The sequence below is a fragment of the Miscanthus floridulus genome, chromosome 1 (assembly GCF_019320115.1).
Source record: "Miscanthus floridulus cultivar M001 chromosome 1, ASM1932011v1, whole genome shotgun sequence".
Lineage (NCBI taxonomy): Eukaryota > Viridiplantae > Streptophyta > Magnoliopsida > Poales > Poaceae > Miscanthus > Miscanthus floridulus.
In genome coordinates, this window is record NC_089580.1 from 125877471 (window position 1) to 125896419 (window position 18949).

The 18949-nt window shown below is 48.8% G+C and overlaps 1 protein-coding gene across 1 annotated transcript; it reads right to left on the reverse strand.

Moving 5' to 3' along the window:
* Positions 1 to 4094: 4094 nt before the first annotated feature.
* LOC136540414 (expansin-B4) lies at positions 4095 to 6915 on the reverse strand. The gene is made up of 4 exons (XM_066532429.1): positions 6561 to 6915; positions 6312 to 6421; positions 5725 to 5909; positions 4095 to 4955 (listed from the first exon to the last, which is right to left on the reverse strand). The coding sequence occupies exons 1-4, from the start codon at positions 6793 to 6795 to the stop codon at positions 4613 to 4615; spliced, it is 873 nt and encodes a 290-aa protein (XP_066388526.1). The 5' UTR covers positions 6796 to 6915; the 3' UTR covers positions 4095 to 4612.
* Positions 6916 to 18949: the final 12034 nt, after the last annotated feature.

The following is an 18949-nucleotide window of genomic DNA, read 5'->3' on the forward strand; positions in this document are numbered from 1 at the left end:
CCTAGTGAGGTGATTAAGATTTGAGAATCCAAGAGAGTAGCCTCATTAGTGAATCAAGAGTAGCAAAGTGTGCATCCACCGTTCTCATTAGGCTTCACGTGGTCAAGTGAGAGTTCGTGCTTGTTACTCTTGGTGATCGCCATCACCTAGGCGGCTTGGTGGTGATTGGGAGCTTGGTGATCACCCGGCGGAGCTTGTGGGTGACCCAACTCATGTTGTGAGCGGTTGTGGGTGATTCACCGCGATGGAGTGTCGAAGAATCAAACCCGTAGAGAGCACTTGATCCTTGCGCGGATCAAGGGTGAGTTACACCTTTGCGCGGGTGCTCTAACGAGGACTAGTAGGGAGTGGCGACTCTCCGATACCTCGGCAAAACATCGCCGTGTTTCTCTCTCTCTATTTACTTTGAGCAATTCAATACTTGTTTTTACATTCATAGAATTGTCATGCTAGAGTAAGTTTGGAACATAGGTTGTAAGTCCGTTGTGCGTTAGATTAATAGAAACACTTTTCTAGGCACAAGGGGTTAATTGGGCTAACCGTAGGATTTTATTATTGCAAAAAAATTTAGAATTAGCCCAATTCAACCCCCCTCTTAGGCATCTTGATCCTTTCACACGAGCAGCAGTGAACTGGACGTAGGGACGTTCCGCCCGAACCAGTATAAACCCTTGTGTCCTCCGAGCACACCATCCGAGCCAGACGCGTAAATACAAATTTACTCATCGGTGGTCCGAGAACACCGACACATAGCCCTCTTGATAGTATGGTCAAAGAAAAACGAAAAGCCCTGGCACTACGTCAAAGTGCCTTCACCGCCAAGTCGTATTTGGATACTATTGTATATTTACCTTTCATAAATAATCTTGGTCCATAAGATACATCGAAGCCAAGAAAACCAAGAAACCTTAATGTAAGTAATGCTTTGTTATAAACCCTACAACGCAAAGTTAGTCACGTATTCTTGTGTTGATCAATCATCGAAACCCACCGGGCCTTGATGCGTTCAGCACCCCTCGTCGTAATGTTCGGTACACACTGTATAGCACAGTTGCACCAAACAATCCAATGACCTTGATCAACTAATCAAGTGCACTTTAAATTTTAGTTCTGGCTCCGTTTCAAGTGTGATCTTGTCCAATTTAATTTATCTAAGATTCTAAAATTATTCTCTATCTATTTCATCCACTCTTGATCAACTACGCTTGGAGTAACTCGCATGTGTGCATCAAAATGTTCTTGACTCTAAATTTGATCAAGCTACTAATGTCGGCCACTTAATAGTACGGACAAAGATAAACAAAAACCGCAACACCAAGTCTAAATGCCCCCAACACAAAGTCTGTACTTAGATATTACCGTGTCTTTTAGTCTTAATGAATATCTTGGTCCATATGCTGAATCCAATTACCGGGCGTCAAGAAGACAAAGTTAGCCACAAATCCTTGTGATTAGTTCCCGAAACTCGAACTAGGCGCCTCAACGTGTTTAGTGGTTAATTATTAACCAAACAGTTGCCGCACATTTTTTGCCAAACGTTAGGCGGCACTTGCGGTAGAAAATCAAACGGTACCCAAACTCAATTTGCCATAACTTCTAAAAGTTTGGCTACCTACCAAACGACTCTATTTTGCCACTTGTTAGTCAATGCCACAACCTTGGCATACACTTAACCTTAGTAATGGCAACCTGTGGTAATAAACCAAACAGACCTTAAGATCCTAACACCTTAATTGTATGATATCTTAATCGTTTGTTGGTTTGGATTGGCCCAAGAAGAAACAATTAATTAATATATAATGTAGCATAAACAGTAACAAAAGAATTATATAAATCATAACAATTCTAGCCACCTAATTTACTTTCTTTGTCACCTGCTGGTTCCACTTGGTAGTAGTAGTGTAAATGAGCAGGGCATGGACGAAGCAATTGTGTGTGTGTTTTAAATTTCGGGGGGGAGATACTGAATCATCAAGCACTTGTCCATGACACAATGCAGCATCACACGCATTCAGATCTGCACATTGCATTGCCGGCTGTGTCCTGAGCGCCGATGCGGCGATGCCGCGCATCGTGCAAAGATAAGATGCCGCCGGTGCTGGAGATCTGGATCAAGGTTGCCACGCCCACGCGCAGCAATAACTCGAGCCGGCACGCAGCAACGCGGGACAGCTAATGAGGTTTGAAAAGGCTGGACCGGCAGCGATGGGATGGCTTTGGCTGCACGCGGCTTGTCAATCTCCGTCTGTTCCGTTCTGCTTGACTGCAGCCGGCCGGCGCTTTGCTGCCTTGATTACGCATCGAATTGGTAAACGCTGTGAAAGGCTATCGGTCGCAACCTACCTAGGATGATAGGATAAGAAAAGAAATGGTTAGCAGCCTAGCAGCAGCAGCAGCTAGGAGCTTCTTGACTTTATAGAAGGCCACAATCGCAATGCATGCAAGTGAAACTGTTACTACTAAGTAGTAGTAAGAGCCCGTTTAGTTCCCGGATTTGGGAGTGACCAAATAATTAATGTATACTATAGTGTTTCGTTTATATTTGTGAATTATTGTCCAAACATTGACTAATTAGGTTCAAAAGATTCGACTCGTAAAGTACAACCAAACTGAACAATTAGTTTTTGATTTCGTCTATATTTAGTACTCCATGTAGGTACCACAAGTTTGATGTGACGGGGAATATTCTTTTTGCATAGTGCATTTTTCAGGAGTTTGGTGGCAACTAAACATGGCCTAAAGGGTAAAGGACGTGCCGGGAGGCCGGTGGGTGATTTGATTTGTAGCCGCGTGCTTTACCACTTTACTGGCAACGAATCATATCAGTAACTAACAGGTGGAATCTGTGCGGAGCCACTCCACGCAAAAGCAGCGGCCGGTGTAAGTGAAATGCAGGCATGTCGGTCCCGGACAGGTTTTTAAATTTACCGCGCGCGGGAAGACCGCCGCCTCTAGTTTCATTAAAAAAAAAGACCACCGCCTCTAAGGCTATCTCCAACAACAACATCTAAAATATAAGATTCATTCATCCTTTGGGTAGCGCTACAGGCAAAAGGTTTAATACCTATTCGGCATCTTCTCTAACAACAAGACACAAAAGATAATCATTTCTACAAATGGATTTTCAGGAGAGAGAATGCCCATATTTGGGTTGTGTCTCTCAGACAACCCAAAATAGGTCTTCCGTATAGCCTATAGGTACTTTGTTAGAGACTGATTTTAGATCTCTTGCTACCCATTTTGGATTTGGATGCCCATATAGGTTTCTTGTTGGATACAGTCTAGGCCCCCATTTGCAACGCGGGAGTTTTTACTATTTTCTACCTTCTGGTTTCTATAAAATCTATATATGATTCTACATTGTAAGGTGGAAGGGAGGTCTAAATCAACTTCTATAAAAAGAACTATTTTAAAATTTATACTAAATTTACAAACTTGAGCGAGTGAAGACTTTGCTTTCTAGGATTGTAAGCAGTGATGGATCTAGAATTCAAAACCTATCAAGCCAAGTTTGTTGATTTAAAGTGAATTAATACTCCCTTTATCAGTAAAAGGATGCAATTTTTTTTAGGAGTTAAATGATTCAAAGTTTGACTAAAGTTATCTACAAAGGTACTAACATTTATGTTACAAGATAAGTACTACTAAATTAATTATGGTATACATTTTCATAGTAAACCTCTATTCGATATAAAATAAAATAAAAAGTTAAGCTAATTTAACTAACGGAAACCATATAATTATATCCTTTTACAAACGAAGGGGTTACAAACATTATACAGTTTGGCAAAACCTGTGGGGACAAGTGGAATACACCACTGCGGTCAAGTACAACTTCCTTTAGGGTTGCACGGAAGTTTTTCCATAATTCTTGTCACAAGACGTTAACCTAGGGTTGTTTGTTCATGCACGAGAGATAACTATGCGGCGTCAACTATGCCTTTCTGCATCCCGAAATATACGACAACCATACTTGGTAAGGTAGTGCACATGCGTTTCGCTTCAGCACAGCGATGCTGAATGCTGAAACCAAGTGTCCAGTCAGAAAAAGATTGCACAGAAGAAGAAGAAACAGGGGAGCACAGCTCCGCTCAGGCTCGGGAAATGGTGTTTATACATTACAATATACTTTTCGATTAATCACCGACCGATCGGAATGAAGAAGATGATGATATAAATTATAAAGCAAGAGTGGGCGGGAGAGCGCACCTTGTACGCCTGCCTCCTCCATTTTCCCACACGGCTTTTTAGTTTTTTTTTGCTTGCCGGCCGGCTTGCAATCAGGGCCACGCATCATGCACATGCCAGCCAGCCTTACAGACCCAAACACTCGCACATGACGCCTGACCTAAAAGCGCGCCCCCAATGCATGCAACGACTCTCACTCCAAGGACCATGATCATGCATGATACAACTGCAACGACACGATGACCAGAGACACAACGACTAGCCGTTCCGTTTCGCCGTACGTACTTGGTAGTAGTAGTAGTAGTCTAGTGGTAGTAGTGATGATGACCGAGCCAGCCGAGGTAGTGCCCCAGCCAGCCAGCTCCAGCTCCACTCCAATTGCGGGCTGGGCTGGGCTGGGCTGGGCAGGGATCCAATCAATCAGCTACTGGTACTGGACGAAGGAGCGGTAGAAGCTGTTCGGCCTCCAGTTGGCCGGGATGACGTTGTTGGCGACGAGCGTCTTGCCGGACTCGTTGCGGATGCGGATGGAGAAGGGCGCCTGCATGCGGTGGTTGGTGTCCATGCGCCAGATGGAGCCCCAGGACTCGCGCATCGGCGTCCACCGCCCCGTGGGGGGGCCGTGCGCCGTCTTGGACTCCATCAGGTCCACCTGCACCACGTCGCCGTCGCCGTCCTCGTACTCCACCAGCACCGCGAAGTAGACGGGGTTGGAGTACTCCTCCACGTGGAAACCGATCTTCAGCCCAGGGAACTCGCACGGCACCCTGCAAATTTATGATTCAGTTTGGTTTTAGTAGTAGTGCTAGGCCATCTTAGCGGCAGCACAGAACAGAACCAATGCAAGAAAGAGCTTTGCTGCGTCCTCTAATCTGTGTTGCGAAGCCTAATCTAATCCTACTGCAAGTGTAAGGAATCCTTGGCATGGGCCCAACCAACACTGCTGCTGCTGGGGGTGGTGGCAATTGGCATACATACAGAGAAAGCGAAAGGAAAGGAAATGGGGCTGGCGGTGGTCGGTCACCGGCGGTGGCGTGTTGCAACAGTACAGTGGACGCAGGCAGATACGTTGGGCTGCAGAAGGGGTGCGCCCCACTAGTAACCGTACTCACAACAAATCAGCAACGAACTTTCAGTCATTGGTTTATCAGCGACGAACGAAAACTTTCAGCCAAAAGTGGGCGCTGTGCCGCAGCGCAATAAAAGTGGCCCTTTGGCAGCTGCGCCACTTTGCTGCACATGCGGTGTCCGGCGAGCGGCAGGAGTAATGGGAGCGAGCGGTTGTTGGATTCACGACGCCTCCCTCCGCTCTCACCAAACTTTTCACTTGCCGCGCGGGCTACGAAATTAAATTAAACAGCAGGTAGTAGTATGGAGGGAAACTACTGCTACCAGCCTACCAGTAACAATTCGACAGCTACGCTACCGCGTCTTTAGCAGCACTTTTACACTCGTGCTTCCAGTGGCAGCACAACAGAAGAGAACAGAACAACACACACACACACAACAAAAATCAAGAGAGGCACCGACACCGACCTGGTGAACTCGATGTCGATGATGCCGGAGTGGCGGAGCTTGTCGTTGAGGCCGGGCTTGGACAGCCTGCCGAACGCCGTGCCGCTGAGGTCGAAGTGGTACTTGGACACCGGGTAGTAGTTCATGTCGGTGATGATCACCGTCTCCGCCTTCCCGGAGCAGGATTTGTCCTTGGTGCACCGAATCTGCGTGATCCGCGGCAAATCGCTAAAAACGGCAGGTACGTTCGGCTACCATACTCGAGATCAAGCAAGAGTCAAATGTACAGTAAATGGCACTGTCACGGAGATCGAGTGAGACGCGCACATGCACGCGGGCCCCACCTGCAGCCAGCTGCTGGGCTGCTCCGAGGACCCTGCCTGGACTGTACGGGTAGCGTCCTACTTTAACAGTTGCTACTCCAGCTAGTGTATTGCAGATTTTTTTTATGGCGCTCTAACATGTACTACAAGGACAATTGTTTTTTAAAACAAGTGGAGCACTGGTAGAATTGTTTCCGCTATAGAAATAGAAAACTACAATATACAAATATGCTTCAGATAGATAGAGGTGTCGGTAAAAAACTCCATGCTAGCTGTTGTTTTTACCTTGTAGCAGGAGCCGCAGCCCTTGCCGTCCTTGAACAATGGCTGGTTGCCGCAGGACCCCATGGACATGAAGGGGTACTGGTTGGTGTGCTTGAAGCCGCACGCGCCGCCTAGCAAGGTACGTACGTTTCGTGAGCCACATTGCCACCACAAGGCACCAAGACAACAAGCACGCGGGCCTTGAGGCCTGACGGAGGGGAAGACGGAGCAGACTGAAGAAGATCTCGGAAGAATGCCAATAATGCTCACCGTTGTCGTCGGGGCCGGCGCCGTTGGGCTGGCCGTACCAGGTGGCCCGGGCCTTCTGCCAGGGGCCCCAGTACACGGCGGCGTCGCTGGTGTTGTAGTTCTCCGCCGTGCCGGCGGCGGCGGCGGCGGCGTCCGTGGCGTCGAACTGGGCCTCGCGGCAGTGGCCTCCTCCGGCGAGGATGGCCAGGACCACGAGCGCCGCCGCGGCGGCGGGGAGGGAGGAGGGGGAGCCCATGCCTGCGCCTCCTTCTTCCTTGGCCCTTTCCCCTTTTCAACCTCCTCTAGCTACAGGCAGTGGGCAGCGGCGGTGACTGTGAGTGAGTGCGAGAGCAGTGGTGGGTGGTGGTGGCCGTGGTGCCGTGTGGGCCTATTTATAAGCCCGATGGCCAGATGGGCACCGGCACGCTAGCTAACGAGCTCTGTGTGTCTACGCAGCTTAGCAGAGGAGCGAGGGAGAACGTGCCATGTTGGGTCGCACATGGGCCTGGGCTGAGCAGCCGTCCTAGCCTCCTCCCCTTGCTCAGCTCACTCTACTCGTCTTGCCACCGCAGCTAGCGCGTATTAAACGCTGGCGGATGAAGGTTGGGGCCGGCCGGCCCTAGTTCGGTGGATGGTTGGACCGACGGATCGGCTCGCTGCCATGCCGCGGCTGAGCTCACCTCACTGGTCGCCTGTCAGTGAGAGGGTCAGGGCAGGGGACGGACGGACGGACCAGAGCAAGCAGAGCGGAACAGGGCAAAAGGCTCGCCCTCCCACCTCGGCCCCGGAGCTTCTCCCGAGAAAGGTGACTTGTTTGGGCTGTCGGCATGTGCCAGCGCCCTGCGCTTCCCCACGGGAAAAGCCTCAGGGCCTCCACCTGTGCGCAATGTGCCTTGTCTGGCGCGCCTTGCTGCCTGCCGCGTCTAGTTGGAAAACTTCGTTCGTTCGTTTGTGGTGTGATGGTGTTCGTCTTCGTTCGTTTGTTTACCTTCGTCGTGGTCTGGCCGGTTCTCGCGAGCGACTGAGGTGGATGGATATCAGGATATGGATGGATGCCGGATGCGTGCTGGTGTACCTTCAGCTGCTTGTGGTGGACTTGTGGTTCGGACCTTTTTCCCGTTGAGCTTGGTCGCGTGCATGTGATGTGGGAAAAAAGGGTGAAAATGCAGCTGCTGGGGCACGGTGTTCCCACTTAACTGATAGGACCTGGCATGCCCGTTGCCACATTATTCCATTATCTAAAAAAAATGCCCGTTGGCACAACAGGGCTACATGGTCTGTGCTCGTGCCAACCAACTTCTACAAACTACTACAGTTTGAATGCCTGCTTTCTGTATGCATCGACTCAAACAGTGTTTAATCTTAGTAGCACTCGCATTACTTGGGCATCCATAATTTGGAGATGCTTCCCGTAAGCACACACGTTTAGGCGAAGGTTACATGCTGTTACGCGTTGGGGAGCATCTAGTTCGTTGCCTAACTAACCCACTCGTGTTCAGACAGCAAAAGCTTCAGAACATAACAGCTACCCAGCTCGCTCGTCAGTGCTCGCCGCCTAAACACACCTTTCACAACGTGCTGTGCTGGGCTCTGCATTGCTCTCCAGTTCATATCTTTAGCGCAATAATTCGCAAACCCTCACTAATTCTGCCCAAATTCGATGTGACAGATCGGTCGATAAGCGAAAGGAGAACCCGGGTCGGGGTCAGTGCCATGCGCCCAAGAGCAGAGCAGAGCCCACGCTGCCTTTTTGACTCCATTTGTCCTTCGTCTCCATGTCACCCCACGTCCCCGTAAGAGAAGGGAAGCGATGTCTTTTGACCCACCCCATCGCCAGAAATTCATTTGGCTGGCAAACAGTATTATTAAGCAGACAATTTATTTGTCCCGGACGACGAACTAGTTGGGCATCATGCCGTGATGAGCTAAGAGATTGGAACCTCTGACGTTGGGCTGGAATGGAATGGAAGTACCATCTCTATTAAAATGAAGAGTAAACTATTACACGATTTTGGTTCAGATCTTCAAACTATGGAATTGCATATCTATGTCAACAAACTATTTTAAGTATACCATCCAATCCAAAGCAATCACGTCATAGTCCATTAGTTGACGTGGTGCTCCAGCGTGAAATTGACATGTATTCCCTCCGTCAGGAAAGAATGCAATTACGAGATTCGTGCCTGTCAAAGTAACTCGAGTTTGATCAAGTTTATAGTAAATAATATTAACATTTATGTCTTCAAAGAATGATAGTAGTTTTTTATATATAAATTTAATCAAAGTTTAAATTGTTTGATTTTTTGAAAAACGAGAATTACATTCTTTGTTGGACTGAGGGAGTAGGTTCCAAACTATAAAATTACTTATCTGGATCCCTAATCTATTAAAGTACTACAATTCCAGTCAAAAGTAATGTCTTGATGCCATCTACCAGTACAGTTGGATCGGGAACGCGTTGGTGCCTTGGTGGTGGATATTGTTGTTAAGTGTGTGTTAAGACACCTCAATCACTCGTGGTGATATGGAATAAGGCCATGTTTAGTTCCCAAAAAGTGGTACAGTAATCATCACATCGAATCTTGCGATACGTGCATGGAGCATTAAATATAAATGAAAAAAAACTAATTACACAGTTTGGTTGGAAATCGTGGGCGAACATTTTGAGCCTAATTAGTTCATGATTGAACACTAATTGCTAAATAAAAACGAAATTGCTACAGTAGCCAAATTTTCAAATTTCGCGAACTAAACGCGCACTAACTGGCCAACAACAATTGTTTGCTCGCCGGCGGTTCCATGTTACCATGAGCAAGTGACGTATTTTAGCACACACTCGACGACACTGTCTGCCAGTATGTCCCCTATTCCAGCTATACTAACAGATGACGTCAAGACATTGCTCTCCAATATAAGATGAGAAACAGATCGCAAGCAGTTCAATAACAAGCAAAGGCTCGAAGGCCTATCTGGCAATCCACGCGACGATGGATGGTGCGTAAAGAGGTTTCTTTGGACTAAGATTTTAGCACTTGGATAGATTACGGACTCACATGAGTAATTTTATAGTTTCGGACCTAGGTGAGAATCACACAATGTTTTAGGGACCGTCCCTATAATTATGTGTTGCGGACTCATGTTAGTTCAACGTTGGAGTGCCCTACGTGACTGTTTTTGACTGAGGTGGTATACCTCAAATAATTTAATAACCTAGATATGCAATTTATAGTTTGGGAACCTATATGAGAAACACATAATATAGGTTAGAGACCGCCAGTGTAATTGACTCTAAAAATATTGCAATTTTAGGTTGATCATATCAAGCTACCTTAAGTTAACCTAATATGACAAATAAAAAAGAACATATGGAGTAATTTTGTCAAACAATATATAGTTTGACTTTGAACGATTTTAGAATTGCTACCTTTCTTGTGGAACGGAGAGACTAGTACCTATACCTATACTACGTAGCGCGACTTGTGGTGACGGTCCTACGGAATTAAGGGGCGCCGAGCCAACCCTATGAAACTGGACCGGCCTCCTGGGTCGCTAGCTGCAGGCAGGCACGCACCCCATCTGGCCCGGCAGGCCGGCATGGGTAGAGACGAGACGACGCTTCAAGGACACGCACACGCCGGGGGACGAGATCTCATCAGATCGACCACCAGAGTCAGCAGCTGCTGGCTTAGCATTCCACCGCCTACACGATGATCATCGGCCGGCCCACACCCAAACAAATCGATCACGGAATTGCTTGCAACCTTGCATGCTTGGCTCGTGAGCATGTGTGTCGTCGATCACTCGATCGGTTAGGTCGCTTTTCCGGCTTCTTTTTCGGGAACGATCGATCGATATGATCGGAGAGTGGGTAACCGTAGTGCGTGCAGGTGAGCTATGGTGGTACGGCCAACTGGTCGAGCAGAGAGCACGCACACCTAATAAACCTTCATTGCAACTCCCGGGAGGAGCAATTATGTATGCTCACACTGCTCTATCCGTCATGCTCTGCAGCACTATTTTAGCAATACTTTTCAGTGAAACGAACAGGGTTATCGCCGTCGGCTGACTTACGCCCTGTTCGCTTAGCTTATAAGCTGTACTTTTTCAGTCAACGAACAATATTTTTCTGTCACAATAAATCAGCCTATTTTTCTCTCACAACAAATCAGCCAACAGTACTTTCAATCATGGCTTATCAGCCAAACGAACAGAGCATCGAGAGACACCAACTACCTAGTGGCGCCGCTTTGCTGCTTTGCTTGGATTGGATCCGACGTCCGCGTGATCCCGTCGCCGGCAGTTGAGCGTAAACCTACACGTACGGTTACGGAGTACGTCGCGGCGCTCCCAGTGTACCGACCGACGGATGGAGCCACATTCGCGTACTCCTATTTGGTCCAGTTCAGATCTGAGTAGCAACCTTCAGATCGACGTACGCAGGAGTTGCAAGGAATAATTGGGCCGGGTTTGGTCTCTGGTGGTGTAGCTCGCGTCGCATGCGAGGACGAGGACTCCTGCCGCTGCCGGTCGGCGGCGGCAATCATGCAATGCAACACGCAAGGCGCGCGGCCGTGTCGCGCGAATCATGCCACGGCCTGTGTGGGCTGTGGCTACCATGCGTCCAGGAACAGTATCGATTCCAGTACTAAAATACTCACCTCTCACAGCGCAACTTCTGCACCAATGATGCGCGGTGGCACACGGGTAGATCACTTGTACTCCACCGGCCACCGGCCACCGGCAGTCTCTTGCATTGGTGTCTGTCAGTACTTGCTGCGGAATTATGCAACTGATCTCCATCATCCATGGCCGTATGGCGCGCCTCACTTGCTTAGCGACATGCCTCGGCCGTATCATTGCCGCAACAAGGCATGGCCAGCAGCAACCTACGCACGCAATGACTACAGGATGGCATGCAGCTGTGGTTAGACAACTGTTAGGGAGTATTTGGTTTCTCCTCCTAAACTTTAGTCATTGTCTCATCTAATGTTCACATACATCAAATATTAAATATAGACTAATTACGAATCTAATTGCACAGTTTACGACTAATTTGCGAAACGAATCTTTTAATTCTAACTAGTTCATGATCTGACAACGTGGTGCTACAGTAAAATGTGCTAATAACGGATTGGTTAGGCTTAATAAATTCTTCTCGTGGAGTACTGATGGATTATATAATTTATTTTTTATTAGTATCCGAATACCTCATATGATATCCTTACGTGATACCTACTAAATTTTAGTCACCGGATCCTAACACCCCTTACACTAGCAGCAGCATCTGGGCTTCAATTCCTGAACATGTTCTCTGGCATGCAGCTGTGAAGTTCTCTACTACGCCGACATGCATGATGATTGCGACGGCTGTGGAGAGGAAGGAAAGGAGAGGGGGAAAGCCGGAAAGGCACGCACATGGCGATGGATGGGAGAGATACGCATACGCACCGGGCACCGCCGGATGAGTCCACAGTTCATCCGCGAAATCGGTGTTTTAACACGGCAGCGGGGCAGATGATGATGCATGTGACGGCCAAACGACAATTCACATGCCGTCGCCGACGCTCGACGCCGACGGATCCATCTGGTAGCCATGGCCCGATTTGTCAACCTGACGTATAGGGTTCCTGGTGCTGATCGATCAGCCAGCCGGATTTTCTACGGTACGGTTAACAGTGTCCGCAAGTGCTGAACCTATCAGTCTCTTTCGACTTTCGGTAAAGAGGCTGGCAACAGCTAGAAGGTACTCAAGGTACACAAGGTAGCGACAACTTCAAATTAGCGCAGGTCGCAATTCCGGTGCACTGTACTCCCTCAGTCCGAAAAAAACGTAATCACGAGAACCGTGCGGATAAAACTAATTTACAGTAAATAATATTAACATTTATATCTCTAAATAAATTTATTATAAAAATATACTTCCCTCTGTTTGTGTTGGCTTGTCAGCAACTTTTTTTACTGTAGCAAATTTGACCATATGTTTTTTCTTCTAAAAAATCTTAGATACTTCAATGTATATAACACTAATGAAGTATGTTCAATAAAGAATCATATATGTGAAAACTTGATGTATCTAAAAATCTTTTGCAGAGAAAAACGTATGGTCAAAATTGCTACAGTAAAAATTCGGTGACAAGTAAACGAAAACGGAGGTAGTATTTTATAATAAATCTAACCATACTTATTTTGTGTCATAAATGTTAATATTTTTTATATAAATTTAGTCAAATTTTAAATGGTTTGACTTTTTTTAAGCCTCTCATCTGGGTACAGCTGTAGTATCTGCACACACATGTAACACCTCGGGTGTTACGAACTTGCTTAGTACCTTAGCAAAACGAGTTTTTGAATTTTAACGAGTTAAAACACACATGAAACAGAAAGCAATTTTGGTAAACAAAAACAAAATATAACATATGTATAGTGCTTATGTAAAAGGATGAGCAAATAGTGCAAATTAGAGTGCAACTTTTAATTTTCGGGATGTGAATAGTGTTAACCAGAGTTTTGGGAGTTCAAACATCATATCCGAGCTCTGGACCTTCCAAGACTAAAAGGAAGAAGACAATGTCATCTTGGCGTTTACGTTTTAACTAAAATACTTAAGCACTAGCTCCACGGGTTTCGTTTCGTTGGTTGCCTCTAGGTGAGTGCTTTAGCAGGGTGTGGCCTATGGATGAGTTGGGGTTGTCGTGGCGTCGTAAAAATTGCCCTAACTTTGTTAGAACGCGCTGTCGGTATTGTTTTGGGCTTCGGTTGCGAACGAGCATTCAGCGCAACGAGCTCATATTGGCATCCTTCCATTTACCTCTCTGTTAGCTCTTTGGGAGCGTGGTTTGCTTTGCCAGCTAGGTGTTAGTGTCGGCCCTAGGTTGATAACTTTGGTTGAACCTCCACCGAGCTGGGTTTGAAGTTTGGCGCGGTCCAAAAATCGTGCAAGCACGTGGTTCGGCCGTTCGGGCGCGGGGACGCAGTCATCGCGTTCGGAGTCGCGCCGTCGCGGGCTACCTGCACTATAGCCGGCCGCTGCTACCATGCGTTGCGCTGCGCGTTGGCTGGCTTACCCTGTGGCCGTGACCGCTGTCCTGCTGGCCAGCCATGTGGCCGTCGGCTGGCCGTCGGGCCAGGCGTGTCAGCAGACGCTCTCCGCCGTGCGCGGGAGGCTGTCGATCGTGGCGCTGTCCCAGCGCACATGCAGGGTTGCGCCTTGTCCTCTTGTTGTTTCGGTCACTGCAGTGCTCGCCCTTCGCCACTCAACACACCTACCCAGCTCTGCTCTCGGAGTCGTGGCATGACTTGCCGCGTTGCAAGGCCGCGCTGCCGCGTGCACATGGCCACACAGGCACCCCCTAAAGGCTCCACCCGAGCATTAAACAACATGACCCTTGCCCTCGCTCGTGCGGTTGTGTCCTCATGCTGCCATGCCTTGTCGGGTCTTGGTCGGGTCACCTCAGTGGGGTCCGCTCCCTACGACGCGGCGGTGGCAGTGCGTCGCTCTCCTTTCCCTTCATTATCACCAACTCAAAGCTTCCCAGCCCAATTCCTCGCGTTAGTGAGAAGCAGATGAAGTTAGCTAGGCGCTCCGTTCTCGTCGGGTCCAACAGTGGTCTGTCTGCGGCCAATTTCAGGTTTTGCTCGTCGCGCAGCCACGAGCGCCGCCGCGACCAGTGGGTTGGGGTAAGTCCCAACCCGAGGGGAAAGGACTCAATTGGTCGTGTTTCTAGACTCATCTTGATTCCCTTTAGCTGGTGCTTGCGTCAGGTTGGTCCTGATTTCCGTCGTGGGTACGGTGACGTTTCGGTGCCGTGCTCGGAGCGCCGCCACATGGCGCGGGCGCACGTGGCCAGACCACCTCTGCACTCCTCGGGTTCAATCGTCACCGCAACACGGTCCACGGTGAGTTTCTGATTCTTCTTCGTCGTCTCCACCCCTCCGTTAGGGCCCTAGCTCGTTGGAACAGCCGTGCCGCCGCCACGGGTAGCCGCTCGCCGCTGCAGCTCGCGCCAGTGTGTCCCTGAGTCCCTAACCGCCACCAACATACGCGTTTAGCCGTAGATGGTGGTCGACCCCTTACTCCCGTCGTAGCGAGCCTAGGTTGACAGGCGTAGCTGCCTTATGCCGTCGGCCTCCGCGCCGGCGAGCGTAGGGATTCCAGGGACTTCTCCGTGGTGAGGATGAAAACGTTCGAGGGCTTGATCGCAAAACCATTGTCGGTAGGAATAGTGCACATAGCATTCGCATTAATCTCTAGAAGCTCGGGGGTTTTTCTGCAAAACAGCCAATGCGTGCGGGCCTCCCGGCCTTGGGCTGTGCTGGGCTTTTGGGTGCCTTGGGTCGTGCACGTGTTTTCTATAAATCTAGTCAAATTTGTAGCACGGAAACAAAAAACCGACAGATAATATAGGACAGAGGGAGCAAGTATACTAACTGCATGATGATTTATATGCCATGTGTCACCATTTTTTGTGATATATCATCTCGTTAAATAAGAATCAAACTTCTACTAGGATCGGCAACAAAGAGAAATTAGTAGTTAAAAGTATGATGTTGTGAGTGGTATTATGGTAGCAGCACACTTAGTACTCTGTACACTGTACTTGTGATCACAATCTAAGAACGTGGCGTTGCTCTCTGCTTTGTCGTCGTCGCGTCGCTACGAGCCACAGGTTCCTGGGGAGGTGGTGGTTGCCTCTGCGCGCCGTGCATTGATTTTTCTTTTGATAAACTGCATTGAATTTATTGTCAAAGCTTCAAAGGACTACAGTACCAGTCGGTAACCGAAGCATTGAATAATAGCAAATTGGCGATACTCCTACGGCTACGAGTACGCAGGAAATGGATGCTCGTCCTCCATGGCATGCGCAGCCTCAGAGTAGAGTAGCGCCCTGGCCCTTGTCCCTTGCTCCTCGTTTCTCGAGAGCAGCATGACAATTTTAATCCAGGCCTTGTTTAGATCACCTCCAAATTCCAAGTTTTTTCACTCTCTCTCCATCACATTAATTTTTAGCCGCTTGCATGGAGCATTAAATGTAGGTAAAAAAATAACTAATTGCACAGTTTAATTCGAAATCACGAGATGAATCTTTTGAGCTTAGTTGGTCCACGATTGGACAATATTTACCAAATAAGACGAAAGTGCTACTATTCATCGGGTTGAAATTTTTTGCAATCTAAACATGGCCCCACTCCACGTCTCCACTGCGCTACTTCCGATGCGTGTGTTCTCACGCTGCAGGGCTCAAAGAAGACGTGAGCACTCCGCACGGCACTGCACAGGGCGAGCTCGACAGACCCGTGAACGAATGACTGCAGGAGTGCAGGGCGGGACAAGTGGCAATCTTGAATTCTGTTTTGTTTTTTAGGGATGTTTGAATTGCCGAGCCGAGAGCGAGAGAGAATGCCAGGATGGGCGCGCTACGCTACATGCTCGTGGAGACAGGCACTTGGCTTTTTCCTCGTTTCTCCGGGAAAGCAGGAGTAGAGTAATGTCATTTGAAATGGTCAATGGAGGCACGAATGCGAGAGCGAGACCGAGAGGTGCTTTGCCATGGCCGCCACGGAGTCCTCTGCACTTGCGCTGCGCCGGGGGTAAGGGACCATAGGTCCATAGCTACTAATGAATAGTGACCATTAGTACATTAGTCGATGGCGGCCATTATACATCACCCTGTTCCTGTTGGATGGAAGTGTATAAGCATAATAATAGCATGCAAAAAGCTGTCTTCTGATCCCTTGCTTTGACTTTACCCAAACAAAACATCCCCAATTATGCGGGCCGACGAAATGACGACAGACAAAATATTCTATCTGGCCTGGCCGGATGAGATGAAATCGTCGCAAAGGCCAAGCAAGTTCCCAAGAGCAAGGCCGGCCGGCGCGATGCTTGCCGTGGATTGGGGTATTTTTCTCCGTTGGGCGGGCCCAGGAGACATGCACCAACTGGCCGTGATTCAAGGTGCGTTTGCCTGCAGCAAGCAGCAAGCGGATCAAGCAATGGTCTCTTTGCACTCCTTTGCTTTACCGGGCCTGATGAGTGATGAGTGCCGATGCCCTGGAATCTTTAGGCGGCCCACATGGCAGCGAAACAATGTTGTGAGCCTGTTTGGTCCGAGAGATCGATCGGGACCCAAAGTGGGGAACAAATCGACGGCCGAGAGACGAGATGGGCGCAGAGAGCCGGACCGAGACCGGAGGTCGGATGTCGTCGCCGGCAGGGTCCACCACTAACGGTCCCCTTTTTAGGGCCGGGCGCCTGCCTGTTGCGTCTGGGGCGTGGGTCCTTTACCCTGTCCCCCACTCTAACGAGAAAAACTGTCTCAACCAACGCACGCCAGCCACTCCTTCCGTCGTCAGACCCACCAGTAAAAGTTAAAGGCAGCCTTGCTGCGCCCTGGTAGAGTAGAATAGTAAAAGTAAAGACATGCCTGCTGCAGCAGCATGCGACCTCTGCGCCCATGCTTGCTATTGCTAGTGCATGGAGTATTTATGGAGGTGGTGAGGTGGTCTCTCTGCTCCGGCGAATAAATTTTGGCATCGGTGGCCGGTGGTCGGTGCACGGCTGCCCCCGGCGGTGATCGGGATAGTTCCCTTCAAGTGTGTACGTGTCAGCTTGGCTTTGGACAGTTATGTCTCTCCATTTGCCTACATATACGTACTCCCGTGTAGCGAAGGGATCTCCCGGGGTTTTTAATTTAGGCACTCCAATAGTCATGAAGGGTCAAGCAAGCATGTCTCTCCACTGCAGTAGATTAATCTCCAGGCAAGGGTCAAGCAAGCATGTCGTGAAGGGATAACCTAGTGCGCTCAGAACAAGTGAATGAAGAACAAAAGGGTACTGCGGTATGTGTGAACGGGGTCCTCTGTGCTGTGCACACGCCACGTGAGTGCACGTTCGCGGGAATCTTAACTCGCATGAGATTGATTGCTGGCACTGGCAGCCGGCACAGCTCACGTATCGCAGGCGGTGTTCCGCTGACAGCGAGGTCCACCACGCCTGGCGCCTGGGCCCCTTCTTATCCGAACCGGTGGAAGATAATGCGAGCCGTTGCGCCGACGGACACGTAGCCGCAGCGGATAGGAGAGGCTCGCAGCGCGGGGGCCCGGCCTCACACGTCGGGAGCTCGATGGATCATGGATGGGGTCGGGACGGGGGATCTCATCTCTCCGAGCGGCAGGCCGGCAGCAGGCAGCAGGCAGCAGCGCTGCGCACGTACGGTCACATGGGCACCGGCGTGATTTCACTGATGTGGTGGGGTGGTTCCGCCTTTCCTTGCCGCCGCGCCCGCGATGAAGGCGATGCCGAGCGCATGCATCGATCGTGGTGGTTGGCGTTGCTGCGGCGGTGTCAGCCTTGCATGTGAAATCATCCAGTCCCCAGCCGGCCAGCAGCCCTCCTGCTCCTGGACCGGGACCGGGCTTCTTTTCTTCGCTTTGCTTCCCGCCCTTGCTGCGCTCCGTTTCTTCTTTTTTTTTTCAGCTGTCTTTCGGTCGCGCTGCACGCTTGCAGCTTGCTCTCTTCTGTTTCTCACTTTCCCGCCAATAATCCCTGGTGGCCCGCAAATACCATTCAAATCAGGAGCTGAAGGCTGCCACATTCCTTCCCGATTTCCACATCCAACGAGTAACAACCTTGGCAGGCAACCGCAAACTCGTGTTCGCCTTAAGGATGCCTTTTGTTTCTTTTAGTAACTCACCTCCTCTGGCTGAGCCAGGATTTGAAGTCATGCAATGTGATTGGTTGGTTTGCTAGTAGTCTTACGGTTTGAGCAGCCAATATTTCTTTCTTTTTTTTTTTGGTAAATTTCCTTGCTATCACGAGCAAACCGGATTGGCTCGGGGGGCCTGCCCTGGCAAACTTCCCAAGGCCTGTGGCCCTGTGGGTAAGGCAAACTTGCTTGAGCAATAACATGCGAGTCTAGCGAGCTGTAGCTCAAAAAGATAGAGTAATTAAGATCGTGCGTTGTTACCGATCGTAACTCTATGAGGTGTATACACATATATTCTAGTACTCTTTCCGTTTCAAATTATAAGTCTTTTTGATTTTTTTTGTTCATCCATTTTGCTATGTATCTAGACATATTATTATATCTACATGCATAACAAAATAGATGTATCAAAAAGTCAAAGTGACTTATAATTTAGAACGGAGATAGTAGTGATTTTTTCTTGTCCACTTGCATATAGTCAAAATTTCTCGGGACACATATAAACAAGACAATGACAGAAGCTCAATTATTACATAGACTTTAGTTAGTTTTTTTTTCCGAAAAGCCAGGAGCAAGAAATTTGCTCGGCATGTATTAATAGAGGAGGACTTTAGTTAGTTAAGCTTAGAGATAAAGTTCGTTTGAGTTGTATGTTGTGCGCTCCTGCTTGATGCGTATTGATCTGATGTGCTTGCTTGCTTGGAG